This window comes from Octodon degus, unplaced genomic scaffold (assembly GCF_000260255.1).
Source record: "Octodon degus isolate 3935 unplaced genomic scaffold, OctDeg1.0 scaffold00237, whole genome shotgun sequence".
Classification (NCBI taxonomy): domain Eukaryota; kingdom Metazoa; phylum Chordata; class Mammalia; order Rodentia; family Octodontidae; genus Octodon; species Octodon degus.
The window spans coordinates 267642-284066 of record NW_004524813.1 but is presented as its reverse complement, the minus strand read 5'-3'; the positions used below and the strand labels follow the sequence as shown (position 1 = coordinate 284066).

The 16425-nt window shown below is 40.6% G+C and overlaps 2 protein-coding genes across 4 annotated transcripts in view; one reads left to right on the top strand and one right to left on the bottom strand.

Moving 5' to 3' along the window:
- The window catches only part of Crybg3 (crystallin beta-gamma domain containing 3), a 129066-nt gene extending 125602 nt beyond the window's left edge, over positions 1-3464 (top strand). The window contains exons 20-21 of the mRNA XM_023706039.1: positions 671-830; positions 1911-3464. Coding sequence (XP_023561807.1) covers positions 671-830; positions 1911-1999 — 249 coding nt within the window. The 3' untranslated portion in view covers positions 2000-3464. The remainder of the gene's footprint in view (positions 1-670; positions 831-1910) is intronic.
- A 155-nt stretch (positions 3465-3619) lies between these two features.
- Riox2 (ribosomal oxygenase 2) overlaps positions 3620-16425 on the bottom strand; it is a 19124-nt gene continuing 6318 nt past the window's right edge. Inside the window, exons 2-9 of one of the 3 annotated variants that reach the window (XM_004645722.2) lie at positions 14465-14584; positions 13285-13413; positions 10891-10994; positions 7574-7676; positions 6661-6832; positions 5801-5889; positions 4482-4568; positions 3620-4105 (exon numbers count right to left, since the gene is read on the bottom strand). In XM_004645722.2, coding sequence (XP_004645779.1) covers positions 3947-4105; positions 4482-4568; positions 5801-5889; positions 6661-6832; positions 7574-7676; positions 10891-10994; positions 13285-13413; positions 14465-14584 — 963 coding nt within the window. In that variant the 3' untranslated portion in view covers positions 3620-3946. The remainder of the gene's footprint in view (positions 4106-4481; positions 4569-5800; positions 5890-6660; positions 6833-7573; positions 7677-10890; positions 10995-13284; positions 13414-14464; positions 14585-16425) is intronic. The other 2 variants (XM_004645723.2, XM_023706046.1) reach the window with 2 other exon arrangements.

Sequence of the window (16425 nt, the reverse complement as noted above, 5' to 3'; positions counted from 1 at the left end):
GGGGTGGGGGAGGCACTGCGGAGTGGTGGGGGGCGGCCCGAGGGGCTGGGAGAGGGTCTCGGATATTTTTATTAAAGTTCCACATAATCTGTATTAAGCTAATAGGGACTTAATATTTAATTCCAATTCAACAAACTTTCATTGAAAATCAGTTGTCAGATGTTTATGTCCTTTTAATAAGCACAAGCAGAAGGCAGTGGAGTGGCTAAGGAAGGTTCCCAAGTGAGAGCCCAGTCTAGGCAAGTTAAGGACTGGGGATGTGGCTTAGTGCAAAGATGCTACATTCAATTCTGAGTGTTTCAATTAATTAATTTAAAACTACAGGTATTTTTTGGCCTCTATTTCAATTTCTATACCATCTCACCTCAGCTATAAAGAGGGTTACTGAATTTTCTTTTAGCTAAGACACAGCCGTCTAATGTCTATGATTTCTTTACCCTGAAAGAAAATGGAACTTTCAGGGTACTTTATTTATTTTTTTAGATAAGTAGAAATTTATTACCACTAAGAAAATATTAGTACACATTCTGGAATCAGACTCAGAACTAATTTTATACTCAGATAATTATTCCTTATGAAACAGTATATAAATATGTGATTGATGATGTAATGATCAGAGTACTTTAGTAAGCACAATATGCTAGTGCCATTCAACTTCTTAACGTTCCAGGCCAGCAATACGTGTCTTGATGTGATTGGTGGTCGGGACACACCTGGTGCTAAGGTGGCCCTATGGACTGAACATGGACAGTTTAGGCAGAAGTGGAGACTGAATAAAAATGGAACTATCAGCTCTTATCTCAGTGATCAGCTTGTCCTTGATGTTAAAGGTGAGCTTCAATTTAATATGCAGTGTTTGTGTTCCTGGCATCAGTTTACGTTTCAGCCCTCTTTATGGTAAAGGACATCCTAATTTTTATAAGAGAAGTCAGTTTTAATTACTCTTGAAAAAAAAAGCTGAGATGTATATTTTTATAAACCAAACAAGTAGGTTATATGGATCAAGCAGAAGGAGTCCAAATATAAAATATGAAGTACTTTTTGTACATTAGTAAAGTTATATAATTTTCATTTGCAATTATAATTTTCATGAACTCTGAGAACAAGTCTTAATTAGAAGTATCATAATCATACAATGGAATGTTTCATAGAAAGAAGCATCTCATTTTTGCCTTGAATTGCCCATGGTCTTTAAAAGCCTTCAGTTAAAATTTTTGGAAAGTAGGGGCTGGTGAAATGGCTCAGTGGTCTAAAGCACTTAGAACAAGCTAAGCTAAGCTAAGCAAAGCATAGGGACCGTGGTTCAATCCCCCAGCACCACATGCCAGCCAGCCCTGCCCCCTGGTGGGCTGAACTGGCCACACACACAAAATAAATGAATAAATAAATAAATAAAATAAATAAGTTTCTAAAAAAAAATTTTTTTTTTTGGAAAGTATCAATTAACCTTGCTTTTTAATTTGGAGCCTTGACTGGCCATTATGCTTCAGGGCTCTTGCTTTAGTTGTGTTAGCCACAACACTGCTGATGTAAAAACAAGAACAGTACTGACATCCAGCCAGAGTCCGTTGTCGTGTCGTCCCCCCCCCCCGAACTAGGGATTAAACTCAGGCCCTTGCGCTTGCCAGGGAAGTGCTTATTCCACTGAGCCATCTCCCCGGTCCCCAGCCAGAGTTCTTTCTGGGCAGTTTGTTCTAAAGTGTGACACTGTTAGGACACAGTGCTTCTATAATCATGTACTATACCTTTTAGGTTTTCAGTCTGAGTCATAAGGTCCAACTGGAGGTGAATAATGTTTCAGACAACTCTGTAAATGACATATTAATCTATTTAAAAAGTGGGCTGAGCATTTTGTAAAATTGCTAAACACCTGTATGAACAAATGTTTTCTTTTGGAATTTCTACTTTAGGAGGAAATTATTATGACAAAACTCACGTCATTGTAAATCAGCCCATGGAAGGAGAAGAAACACAGAAATGGGACATTGAAATACTGTGAGAGAGTCAACATTCTTATAAGGATCAAAAGAATCTGAGCCTCCTTCCTTGTCTTATGCATTTGGAAAAGCAGCCACTGTGTCCTCACCTGCTGGAACTCTAAGCAGAATGAATTTTTTCCCCCATTCTCCAATACTGCTGGTCTTCAACCACTAAAAAGTTCAAAATGACTCTTGCCAATTAAGAGTTCCTATGAAGAAAATGTTATGATTTCAAAAAAACAAAAAGCTTTTATTCAGATGGATCCCAGTAATTGTGAGCAAGTTTCCTGAGTTTTGTATTTTCACTCCTATTCAGCAAACATGAATTCTGTATCTGATGACTCATTACAGGACACTGGTGACACTGTCAGCTGTATTAGATATTTTCATAGTGGTTAGTTACTGCTGTGGGTGCACAGGGAAACAAACTCCTACAGATCATTATTCTTTTGTATAGATGAATAATTTTAACATCTGAAAACATTTAATAAGCTTTACTGTTAAGCTGCTGTTGTATTAAGCCTTCAAGTTTCTATAATGAAGCTTTAAAAACTGAAGCACTCCATAAGTATTTAAACAGTACTTTTTACCTGACCCAAAGAGGGAGTATTCTTACTCAAAAAAAGAAAGATACAACCTTATAGTGCCAATCTCTAGAGTTACAATCTAATGTTAAAGATAGCTCTCTAGGCAGCAAGACCCTTAATAGCCATTCCTACCTTGGTGCTAAGACCTTGCTCTAGATTTTGCTTGATTTGCCCTTAAGGCAAAGTGTTTAGAAAGACCATGTTATATAAGGGTAGTCAAAAGTTTTTTGTCTGTCAGAAGTAAAAGGAAATTCTAAATGTTGACTTTACCATCTTACTCTTTAAGGTGCAATGATTTCACTACTTAATGACACAAAATTCAGTTTGCACTCTCATTTTAAACAAAATCTGGTAGGAAATCATCTTTGACTTAGTAATCTAAATGCCACCTTTAATAGCACAAGTCCCAAGTGTTTTTCCCTAGAGTTGTATTAGACTTACCTTGAGACAGTTGTTCCCTATTTTTGCCAGAAGGCAGAAAAATATTCTATTTTTATATAGAAAAATGAAATTATCTAGTGATATTTTTAAAAATATCAAACTTTATGCACTTTAGAATGTAAAATAACAGTGAATAGTTTAAACTCAATGAGCCCACTAGTTTGAGTATTTTTATAGGGCTTGATCTTCGCATGTAAATACTGGTAGTCTCCTTCCTCATCCTTTTGATCTCAGGCTTTCACCTATAAGTAGCATCTGAAACTCCTTTTACATCCACAGATGCTGAATACCTCTCTCAGGAGAGTATTTAATACTCTGGTGGTATTAAATCAAAGTTATGTTACATGGAAAACTATTTTATCGGGGGGCTTGCATATACAAAAAAAGTATGTATTTTTCACTGTGAAAAACCAATTTTAAAAAAATTGTTGAAGGGGCTGGGGAGATAGCTCAGTAGCATAAGCGCTTGCTTGGCAAGCACAAGGGCCTGAGTTCAATCCCCGGTTCTGCAAAAAAAAAAAAAAAAAAAAAAAAAAAAAAAAAATTGTTCAAAAATTTTCTAGAGCCAAAGAAGCTCTTTAAAAAGTTGTTACTCCAAAGAACAAGACAAAGCCAGGTTAATGACATTTAATTTTATGGGATACATTTATTCGAGTTGTACCTTTTCTACCACATTGAATTAAATAAACTTCAAAAAGGATGGTTTGGTCACATTTGGGGACATCTAGTACTTTACCGTTTTGTCTTCCATGTGCTCATTAACCTCACAACAACAGACATACTGTAAGATAAGGGATGGTGACATTCTCTTTTTGGGTTATGTGCATAGCCACATCTTTGTGAGTGGACTCAATACAACAGTAACCACCTAGAACTTACATCTTCCCTTAAAAAGAAAATGTGCTTAGAAAATAGCAACTAGTTGCCTGTGGAAAGGCATTAAATTACTTGGATTAAACACTCTGTCCAGAGGGATAATACCAAGCTCTCCTTCTCTTCATCTGTAGTTAGCTTCAGGTTCTTGACAGAAATAGCTGAACTGTTCCAAATCTGCTTCAAAGCATCCATATGTGATAAAGGAAACCGAAGTCCATGAGGCTGAAAGGGGTAAATTAGTCAAAAAATAAACTTGTGTCACTGAAGTAGCATTTTCATAACAACTCTCACAATTCTCAACATTGTTCTTAATGTCCAGCATAACTATTTTAGATAAATTATATGAACAGAGTTGCCAATGTCCACATGATGCTTGCAATTCATGAAAAGCATTCTGATTTAAGTAGTGATATTAGTCATTTGAAATTAATGTTCTAAAACCGGTCAGTGTGTATCACAGAATTGTCCCTTTTATAAGGATTCTTATCATGTGAAATACAACTCCATACTGCAGCCATAAAAAAGCATACTGCCTATAAATAAAGTTTTTCCCAGATACTACTCTAATCACAGGAAATACTTTTCAGTTGGAACAAACCTCTATATCCTCACTTCCCATCATGTGTATCTCTCGCCTATTTTTCAGAGAATGATAGATGTAAACCATCTTTTCTTGAGCTTCATCCTTTTAAGCGAAAAAAAAAAAAAAAAAGTTAACAAAATACTGTGGGCTTTAATACTAGGCAGTTTCCCCAACAGGTAAACAGCAAGAAAAAAATCTTACAGTCATGGTGCCCAAAAGGAAGTTAGTGAATGCTATAAAGAAGCCCCTGAGAAAAGCTCCATGGATGTACACATTGTAAATACTTCCTCAGTCAAGACTACTACTTGTATGTAGTACTTGAAGTGATTTTTTAAAAAGGCAGTATCTTGATTTATATACTAGCTTATCAACTGGTAAGGTTACAGTTGTTTCTATCTGTACTTTATCATCCAAAATTGGTAATTTATAAGAGTGATTAAGTGACAATACCAACTATGTAATATATAAAAATTTCAATTTTAGTAGAGGTCAAATGACTTCTCCCATCTTACCTAATCATTGGTCACTCTATGTCACCTCTTTGACAGTGGCCAAAAATCTTTGACCTGACAGTGTCTCACACTGACCAGAATAACTAGGATATGTTTTCTAAAGTATAAGTATGTACATTTGAGATGTCATATGTCAGACTTACCCAGGTCTCACTTTGATGGCTGGAGCTTTGATTAAGAAGACATGTAAATACCCCCTCCACTCAGTCTTTCACTGGGTACCTCCCAAGACAGGGAATTAGAAGGAAAAAAGTATGGGATAGTTGCCAAAATTCTTAGTTTTATAGGGAGCTTTAAAAAGCCATAAGCACAGACTAACCTAGCTCAGATGAAGTCAGTAATTCTCCAGCTGATTCCAGGATCAGTTACACAGGGAAGGGAATCACTAAGGTGGGGGTAAGGTTACAGAACATAAGATTCTTCTCTCCAGGATCTGCAGGATAGATTCTGGTAGAGGAGTGAGTGAAACCACACAAAATAGCGCTGTGGGAGATCAAAGAGGAACTGAGGCAGGGATTCTTTGAAACAGGCTTGCAGCTGTCTAAGCAAGGGCAGTATGGCCTACTGCACAATGAGAAGCCAAGACCAGATCCACAGCCATATGAGCAGAATGGAGGAGGCTGTGTGGGGATGGCAGCAGCCTTAAAGTACGCAGAATGCAGGAGAGTCTAAAACAGCATGTCTGGGGCTTTGTGTGACCACTGTTAGCTTTCAGCTGTAAACAGACTCCCAAGGGAGAAGGGCAGTAGTCATTCTGAACACCCAGTGCCTGTGTTGGAAATAGCCTGAGAAGAGACGAATCCCTCCCTTCTGGGTACTCACAGGTTGGTTCTCATCTGGCCCCATTGTGAGGATGATATGGTCTTTAAATTGCAGCCTCACTGTGCTAGCCAGTGTTGGCAACTTTACACCTAGAAAACCCCAAAGAAAGAAAATCCCACCATCACAAACAGAAACTACCAGTTCCACCAAAAAATAAATAAATAAAAATAAAAAAACAAACTAGGTACAAATACTGCTCAACTGTAATAACTATCTCAATTGATGGGACTGTGTTGTCTTAACGGAGCACTCATTTTTTCCAATTTCTATCCTCTATTAGCTTCTTCACACACATGGATCCTGTAGGAACAACCAACTTCAAATTGCAACAGCCCTCCAATTCCTAGCTATGTGATCCTGGCACATCTAATGTGTGTAGGTCAAGCAAAATGTCCTATAAAAGTGATCCAATAAAATTCATGAAAAAAAAAAAACCACCAAAACTCGTAAGATGGATTTAGTAAAAAAGCATCCACTAAAAACCTATTCACAGATCAGAGACAACCTGCTATTCTTCTGTTTCACCTAATAACAGCATTTTACCTATCCTTGCCATAGATTTAACAAGATTATTACAGTGCTCAAGTTCTATGATTACGAATAGCAAAGCACCCTTCAGTATACATATTTCTTACCCAAAAGGACAGCATGTTTGTTCTCTATCGTGCTGCAATATATGCATGTCCGCAAGGGATTGCCAGGGTGTTGGATACTGAGTGTAATGCCTCTACTCCCAACTACACACACTAAGGGTGGTTTAGGTCCACACTAAAACTGAAATGCTGCTTTCTACCTGCTCAAACAGGACTCTAGTGAGGAAAGCCTCACAGCCCCAACCTAGAGGAAAACAGCAGGCCCACCTGGTGTTGACAGCTCTGTTCCCTCGCCTACATAGTAAGGGGGAAGTCTATGTGTAATGAAATCCTTCTTCATTTCCGATGAAAGCAGTTCTTTAGTGCCCTCCAGCCGTCCTGCAAGAGTCCTCAGAAAGCCACTTAACCTTCTTGTTGCAACAGCTGATGTTTCTACCTGCTAGGAATAGAATGAACACAAGCCTAGATGCCAGGAAAATCTGCTGTCAACTTCAGTCTCCAGGCAACATGCTGATCCCAATACCCACCACACACTTTGGATCCAAATCTATCGTTCTGGGGCAGGGGAGGGAAGGATACCACCAGAACCTCAGAAGCACTAATCTATTGCTTCTTAAAACCACTGCCCATCTTTTCCTTACGAAAAGGGAAAAGGATCGATTTTCACAATTATGCCTGAAAACAAAAAGTAATCCTTAGAAATATAGCACAATCTGAGCTCTCAGCCTTTTTAGAAATCATCACCATTTTAAGGTTTCAAACATCTTCAGTGACTGTTGCCCTACTCAGCACTAATCCCCCTATTTTCTCAAAACTAACCTAATAGAACTCCTGTTTCATAATGCAAGAAGACAGTAAAGCCAAGGAATACACTAACTTGAGGGTCTCTTCCCTAGTAACGTGATGGGTGCTGAGGCTGCGGTTCTACACAACTACTTATTTAGTCACTAACATTCTATAGTGCCTGCTCTAGTGCTCCGACAGAGCTGTTTGCAGTGACAGCTACCACTCTGAACAGGCGCCTCACAGGCAGCGCTCAGTGCTTCCTGCCAGGCCTACAGGGAGCACAGCAGACACATGAGGCTCATCTAGGGAGCAGGTCTCCAGTCCCCAGGAGGCAGCGCTTCCACGGGTCGGGCGGAAGCAGCACCCTTCATGTGTACTTGCCTCTGCTTCTTACCATGAGCAGCTGCCGGGGTATTCCGCTCCGTAACTCCACGTCTTCCTTTGCAGTATCAAACACGAGCCCTGAAATGGCGTCCAGAAGGAAATCTCCCCATGAACTAGAACATGCACCGAAGAGAGAGAATGGTAAATGCAGAATATATATATATATATATATATATATATATGCAATATTTACATATATGTAAGTATATATGTAAAAAGTAAAACCAAAAGCTCCGCACTGGGTTCCAACCTTCCTGCCCCGACATCCTGCGCATAGTTCACCTGACATTACTTAGTATGAAAATCTAAACCTTTCATCCACCCAGGTCCACACTTGAGAAGCTAAAGGTGGGAAGCTCCATTCTCTCATGATTTCTCTCATACCAGAAAATTCATCAGATGCTATCATAAAATAGAACATTGAGAAGGCCAAAGCTTTGATAAAACTGTCTAGGGAAGAGCTTTGCAGGCAATTTAAACGCTCATTATAGCATCCAGAAAAAAACATTTTATGCAATAAATCTAATAAGAATATATTTAAGGTAACAAAGATTTCTGTACTATGTAATTATCTGAACAGTCAGATCTTACATTTGCTTCTGTCATTTATTAAAGGGAAACTTCCATAGTTAAAAGTCTACCAACTTCAACTGTTCTAAAAAAAATTGATTTCCAGCAATAGTTGCACTGGGATAGAAGCCTTCGAGGAAGAAGGAACAAGGAACAGGCTGCAGTGCTTGAGTCCCTGTGCCTCCCCTGGGTGGTCAGAACCACTGTGTTCCTACCACACGCCAGTGTGAGCGTCCTCCTCTCTGGGGCTGCTCTCCTTAAACATTTCCTAGCTTGTTTAAATTTTTTCTGTGCCACTAGCAGATTTTAAATTGCTAGCCAAGTGCCAAATGGAAATTCACAGTATGACTTTTGCTTTGCACTCTGTAAGGAAGGCAAACATTCTTCTGCATCCATTCTGGGTAAGAGGCAAAGGAAGACAAAAGCCACTTGAGACACATTTTCCCTGAGGCATCCACTATCTGGTGGCCTCAGCGCCTTATGACTTTAAGACACTTCCGAGCTCTCATCTTTTACTGAACTTCAGTATGGCCCTCTCAGCAGCATAAAATACCCACTTCCTTTGAACAGTAGTAGACGGAAATCTTAGGTCAACAGCTCATGGCAGAATTTAATGGTAGTTAAACTGTGCTCTTTGCTCTTCCAACAGATCTCAGAAGATGACAGAATTCAGGAGTAACACATCTTGAAGGGCTCACTTAGGTAAAATGGCCAGCTAATGTACTGCCGACCTACACAGGAGATCCCAAATGTTCCAACAAGGCTGCCTTGAGAAGTGTTAGCAAGAGGCCCCGCATCTTTGCTCTACCCTAACAGCTGAAGGAGCTGAGGCTCAGCACAGAAGCGGTGGTTCTCATTCTACTCTAAAAGCACAGTTCCAGACACAAGATATAGGTCAGCGTCCACTCACAGGCCTGGGCAGCAGCTTCTGGAACTTAGGAAGTTCCTCCACAGCCCCACCAGATTAGAACAGGGCAGACTATGACACAGGAGCAGGCTTCCTAATCTTCACTCAGTGTTAGAGCAGATACTTAATGGCAGAAGCAGAGCTAATGGGCTCAGTGAAACAGAGAGGTGAAGTAACTGATGATGGGTGACGTGTGATGAGCCAACTTATGAGTGCACACAAGCTAAGGAAAAAGGGGAGCAAGACCCAAGTACTAGACAACCAGATGGGGAGAGTGCTGGGATCAAGAGAAGCAAAGACAAGGAACAAATAGCAGCCGAGCAGCATTAATGACAGGACCTCAGAAGACACACTCATGTTCACAGGACCAAACGAGGTGGCTGCTAAGGTCAAGAGTTGATGTGACCACAGAATAAACTTCTGGGTCCAGACTGTGTGACCTGGCCCCTTTATAGTTCTATGACTCATTCCCTCCAGAGCCCCTACTCTTTTTATAGCAGCCTCCAACTTTCTGTTTCTCATTTGTTAAGGAACCATACTGTCCACAGTAACAAAAAGCATTTTTCAAAGTGGAAGCCTTATTAGCTTTATTATGCTTGGTTTTCCAGCACTGGGTACTTCTACTTGGTCCTTCTATAGTGCTATCCACAGGCTAAACTCCAGGAAGTTCTTCCAGTAAATCCCTTACACAGAGGGGCAAATGTCTCACTAAAAAATCAGGGGAGGGAGAACAGGTATGCGTACTAACTTGTTTTTCAAGTTACAAAGGTAGGAGGGAGTTTGCTGTCCCTTGGGCTTGGCATGGCCTCTCCTACCCTCATCTGCTACCCACTTTTATTTATTCATCTTTGAGACTTCTCAGTTCTGGGGTCAAGTCATATCTGAAACCTTGATGACCCCCACCCCCTGGCTAAGTAAGCTCCAAGAGTCTCAATGTAACTCTACAACAGAATTGATCATACTGTTTGGCATGTCTGTCTCCTGCTTGTACCACCATTTCCAAAGTGTAAGCTCTCTCAAGGCCCCAGGAAAACACAAATGCTGACATTCCTGCAACTACAGTATTCAGGGCATGCCTGAGGAGTAAGCTGACCAACAAGTAGTGTTTTTAAATTGTGACCTGGATCAGCAAGGTTGCTACATTTTGTTAATAGCTCAGACAGAGGTGACATTCGGTTCTCGTAATGATATTTATTTATTTATTTATTTATTTATTTATTTTGTGGTACTGAGAACTGAACGCAGGACCTTGCATTTGCCAGGCAGGCACCTGTGCTGCTGCACCATCTTCCTGGCCTCTTGTCATGATTTTAACAAACTGTGATCTCTGATTTTTAGCTCCCAGTTTTCCTACTATAGTTTTATGGGCTGCAAAAACTAGAAATTAAGAACAATTTTCAAATGTTCCACAGTTTCTGTTTGGGGATGTTGAAAATGCTTTAAAATAGAGTAGTGATTACTGTACAACAGTGTGAATATAGTCACAACCAACCCAACAAACTACACTTCCAATGGCAATGTATTATGGGAGATACACATCCACAAAATACAAAAACAAAAACAAACAAAAAAAGCAGGCTCACCCTGACAGACTACAACACTGACATACCCACAACTGTGTTTCCTTACTTTCCAAACTATGGTGCCCTCTCCTTGGAACTCCCAGCATCCCACAGAGTGAGAGCTGTAACCTTCCCAGGAGGAAGCTGGGTAATCAAACACATGGCACAACAAAGGAAGCTGGATGTCAGCAAGATTCCTCGCTGAGAGGCAGCAGCCTTTCCCCTGGGTGAACGCGACTGCCTTGGGCGGAAGTCTGCAGGACACTAGGCAGGAAAGAAGACGTTTACTTGTTTTGGTAAGTGCTGATGGTCACATGAGTAGAGTGCGCCAGTCCCGCAGGAGTGTCTGCCTGATGAATGGTCCCTCTGGGAAAGTACAACAAATCACCCGGCTAAAGGCAGAAAAAAGGGAGGAAAGGTTATTAAAAGGCAGATCACTCAAATACTCCTTCAAATGATAAACACAGGCTTTCAGCTTCAGTCTTCCTTTCTAGAACCACCACCAAGAGACCATTGCTGTGCTGGCTTTCCTTAAGTCCAGTGAGTCTGCCTTCGCCGAGTCCAGGAGCCTGTCACTGCACCGCCACCCACACGGCAAGGTCCACACATCTTCAGGCCTGGAGCTACCATCTCCTGCTGATACCCCATACAACTGACACCACCTTACCCCGATGTGAGATGAGAAAAGGGGACATCCTCTTTCTGGGGAGCCTCCCGCCCCCGCTCCTGCCTCAGTTAAGAGGAACACATTTGTGATACAGATGCTGTAACTTATTGGCTAGTGACTACGGCGATATATTTATCTGCACTTAGTCTCAGTTGCTGTGTCATTAAACTGGGTAACAGCCATAAAGCCCACAGGGTTATTTCCAGGATTAAGAGTGTTATTTCCAAAACTCTTGGGCGAGGATGGCTGTATGTGTGCATTATGTATTTTATCTGCTCATCCCTCACTGCTTGATAACCTGAGCTCTTCTAGATAGACTATATATTTTGCCTATTCTGTACCCTGCAGCCAAACCTAAAGCACCTTCCAAACACAGGCTCAAAGAATGCTAAATGGATGAACTTATTGAACCTAAAAACTAGATCTAATAAAAGATATTAGTCTTTTTTTTTTTTGCCTTTAAAGACTATGTAGTTCAGACTGGCCTTAAATTCATTATGTTGCCCAGACCAAGTCCTTGGAGTACAGGCATGTACTGTGGGACACCAGATAGGAAGATGAAAGTCTCACTGGCCTCTTCTGTGAGCACCAAGGAAAAAGGCAGAGCCAAACATGCTGACAAGGTAAGGAAAGCAAAAAATGCCTAGACCCTATTGCTCTCCCACACAAGTAACGCAGATGGTGGGAGGCAGGTGAATCACATGCTATTCTAATTGCTTATACCCTATGTCTGAATGAATAAAGCCAAGGCACACCAGGCACTAGGGGCGTTTTGTCGAAGGGAGACAAGAACCCCTGGTCCTCAGCATTTTGACCCAATTGCGTCTTTGCACTTCATCTTAGACAGGATCAAGCTCGCAGGGTGGTTCCTCTGATTTGCTACCACACCTAGTCCAAAATTTATTGTGGGCAGCTAAACATCTTCAAGCAATTCCCTTTTTCTCTCTCCAAGTAACGGCCAGAAATATTCTCCAATTACTCCTGTGCTGATTTACTTTTTCCAGATCAAAACATCCTGAGTGGTGCCTAACAACAGAAGGAGCCTTGAGAACCGTGCATCTCCTCTTGACAAGCACATGAAGGAGTCTAGCTCCACACTGAGACCAGGAGCATGAAGGCAAGGCTCAGAATCATCACCAAGATGGGGTTTAAGGCTGTACCACAAGCAGGAGGCAGTAAACATTTTTATATATTCATAAGGGGGACTCCGCTTGCTGATTTTTTCTCAGAATGACCCCAAGATGACAGTACTTCAAGTAAATAAGTCTTACTGATAATTGTAACGTTTACTGAGGATCTATGCCAGTCCAAGTGAGTCCTTCACATGCATAACCATTATTCCCACTACTGGAAGTCAAACAAGTTTCCTAAGAAAGTTTAATGAGGCTATTCCTATCCCTCTGTGGTGTTTTCCTCAATAACCTTTCTCCTGAGGATTAGCTATGTTCCTATTTCATCAAACTTCAAAGACAGATCTTCTTAGCAACAAGGTAGTACATAATCAAGCCATCTGGCTCTCTGGAGAAGGAATCCTTGAGAACTTTCATGATTACTGTTCTTCTAACAACTGCATGCACAGGAAAGGGTTTTCAAAAGACAAGTCTACTGCATAAGAGACAAATAGGTCATAATGAATTTATGTAGCAAAAAACTAGGGATTCTTGGCTGGATTGTGCCTATGCTCACTACTGTCTTAGATATGGAGAAACTGCACAAGGCTAGATCCTCCATTTTTACTCTGGAGAAGCTGGTACTGCACTGAATTCATTTCTGCTAAACTAGATTATGCACAGACAGATTATTTGGAATTTAATACTGCTTTGTTCATTTCATCAAGTACAAACCACAATACTCCAAAGCCTCCTGTGTTGGCAGCCTGAATGAAAGCCACCATGCACTGAATCCCCGGGATATATGCCCATAGGACCACTATACAAACTCTGAACTTCAAGGCTCAGTTTATCTTAGCATCAGTGGCAAACAGCCCGGGAGGAGACCACTTGGTCATCCTGTACCTTCAATGTGAACTCAAGCATCGGCACACCAAGCCGGGTCTCAGATTTCACACTGTACTCGCGTGCCAGGGCCACTGTGGGAGCGTAGAGCCGCCAGTGCTTCTCTCCTTCCAGTTGCAGGATGAAGACCTAGAGAGCAAGCAACCTAGGTGTCGAGAGAGCCTCCGGCCAAGCCACAGGCCAAGCCACAGGCCAAGTGCTTGCAGGTCGTCAGCACTCCAAGGGCTGAGACCAAGCACACGTTCATGATGAGAAATGCACACAACTAAAAGTTGCCATTACTGGGTTTTACTTTTAAAAACATAATCATGAATCCTGATAGTGGATATTCATACTTTTCACTCTGTTAGAGTGTAACCAAGTTCTTTATATCCTACTATCTCATTCCTTTAAATCTACCAGATAGCTGAAAGCCTATAATCTCTGTTGGGAAAGCCAAGCGTCAGCTATTGCTGAATGTCTAAAATCCCCAAAATTGAAAAGGCACTGACAGATAGATAAACATGAAAATTTTAAAATCTTTTTTTTAGCCAAAGATGTTTTAATGCTCCATTAAGAATATGCTTTTTAACAACAGTTTTGGAAACTGTACAGAGATCAAGTTGCTCTCAGGGGAAAAATAAAGGAGGACTTTCTATTACTGTGTTCACATGTTGTACTGTATTATCACAGAAATACAACTATGAAATACCCAAGCCAAAGAGTTAACGTTTTTTAGAAGCTATGTGAGTGAAACCAGCACTTTCAAGGTGCCAATACGTAAACTATGACCCTCATTCATGCAGCCCCAAGATTTTCATAAATGAAAAAATACATGTAGTTTTGGTAGCTACTAAAAAAGAATGAAATAAAAACAGATGTAAAGATTTGTCATCTCACCTTATTTTACTTTGTGAAATTAAAGAAGAAGTCCATTTTCTATAGCCACATTTCATTAAATACCTGCCTCAAAGGTCTGGCTCTTTCTATGATTAAGGTTGGTAATCACCCTTTCCCCTGATAAGAAGCAGGAAACCGGTTTGCAGAAATCTGTTTTGGCCCTCCATTTGGATGAGGTTAAGTTCTCTGAGAGTACACAGAAAGAGCAGCTACAGACCCGGCCTAAGGGCCCTATGTACTGATATGACTCAGGCTCGCGGTAACTCTTCTTGCACTGCCTGGGCAATGTTTGCTTTCTTACCTCAACATCGTCATAATGGGGAGGTAGGCCCTGAGATCCTGCCGGGGTTATGTATACATTTGAGCCAACCAAGGAGCCAAAGTAACACTCTAGCTTCTCCTGGATCTTCCAAAGCTCATCCTGCAGGGAGTGGGAGAGGAAAAATAGATTAGAAATTAAGAGAAAGCATACAGTATTTGTTCACTTACAAATCTTTATTGTACAACTATTATAGGCCAGGTAAGTAATGAAAAGTCGCTCAAGAATCTTCCATTCTAGTGCAAACACCATTAAAAAGGTGAGCAAATGAATGAGAACTGGGCAAAGCATACAAAGAATTTTAGGCAGGAAGATAATATAAGCAAATTTACATTTTCAAAAGTTCACTGGCTCTTGGGTGGAGAAGGGATGTAGAAATGCAAGAAAGACTATTTTGGAAGCTACTGAGGTAGCAACCCAGGTGAGAAAGGAACAGGTAGTAAAGGACAAGTGTAACAGAGAAAAACAGAGAAGGCCTACTCTGGGAGCAGCCTGACAGGACATGCTGCAGACAGAGGGACTGGGAAGGGGAAGTCAAAAATGAAAGACTGGATTGTTGACCTGGCAGTTGGCCCATGAGCACTCACTTCCACAAAGAAGAAGGACTACTTAAATCTTTTCTTTTCTAGCAAGAAATAACTGAAAAAAAAAAAAAAGAAAGAAAGAAAGAAATAACTTAAAGTGTTTTACACCAGAGATGTTACATTTGGAAGGCTAAGACACTCTCCTTCCCTCAGTGTAGAGATGACTGAAAGTCTGAAGTTCTCACAAGGAAGGAATGACTTGGATTTGTATTTGGGAATTGCTTAACAATGCCGTAAAGTAGATATCTAAGTCAATGGGACAGAAATGATGACCTGGGAAAAAGACATAGGCTCAAGAACAAGAATAGGGCCCAAGACTCTTCCTCCTCTCTATTCACGCATCATCAGTTCCTCAGGCATAAGGCAGATGGAAGGGCCTGCGAGGAGTCAAATATTCCTGTGGAAAAATCTGATTTTCTTAGCACAGATAAGAAAAGGGTGAGGAAGGCAGCAATAAAGTCACATACATCCTGGCATTTCCTATATGCCAGGTACTGTTTCTAAGTGCCTTACAAATATTAATTCTAGCACCCACACAATAACCTGCTTCACAGATGGCACTATCATTGTCTCTGGTTTGCAAATTAAGAAATCAAGGCACCAAAACACAAAGTTATTAAATGATGAGGCAAAGAGTCAAGTCTAGGTAGCCTGGCTCCAAAAGTCCATGCCTCTAATATAAGTTAAGAAAAGTCATTTATATTGAAGAGGTCAAAGTTCTATATACAGTGCCTGACACACAGAAGAAATTACAATATGGTAAAATATTTGCTAAGTAAACCAATGACCAAAGTTTACGAGGGCCAATCCAAAGTTTACGGTGGGGCTGGCATGGCAGGCCTTGGGATCGAATCCCTTGACTGTAATTATATTTATGTGGCACTTGGAACCACTGGAAAGCCAGGACTTTTCTGACCTTCCTTCTCTACCCCTGAGAGGTCTGGGATGTACAGGGGACTTTATGGTACCCAACTCAAGCACAAGTCAAGACCTATAACTGATGAAATGATGTTTCTTCTCAAAGCCTGCCAAAAATGTCATCAGCTGTAATGTTTGTTCATTTCTCTTGGATCTTTGGCTTCTGACTTTGCCAACTGTGGCCTACTTAGAAAGATGGAGGGCCAAACCTCTTTGGTCCAAGTTGTAGTTACATGCTAAGTTACTTTGGTTTTTCTTTATTTTATTTTAAAGAAAAAAAAATAAAAACAATGGTACAAAATCTCAAAACAAGATTTTAGGAGAGTAACAGTTGTTAGTACATTGTGTATTGTTACTGCCAAAGTAGTTTCTCATATTAGAAGATATAGGCAAGAAATAATAAGCAAATAACATAGGTACAAACCTCTTTTTTTTTTTAAA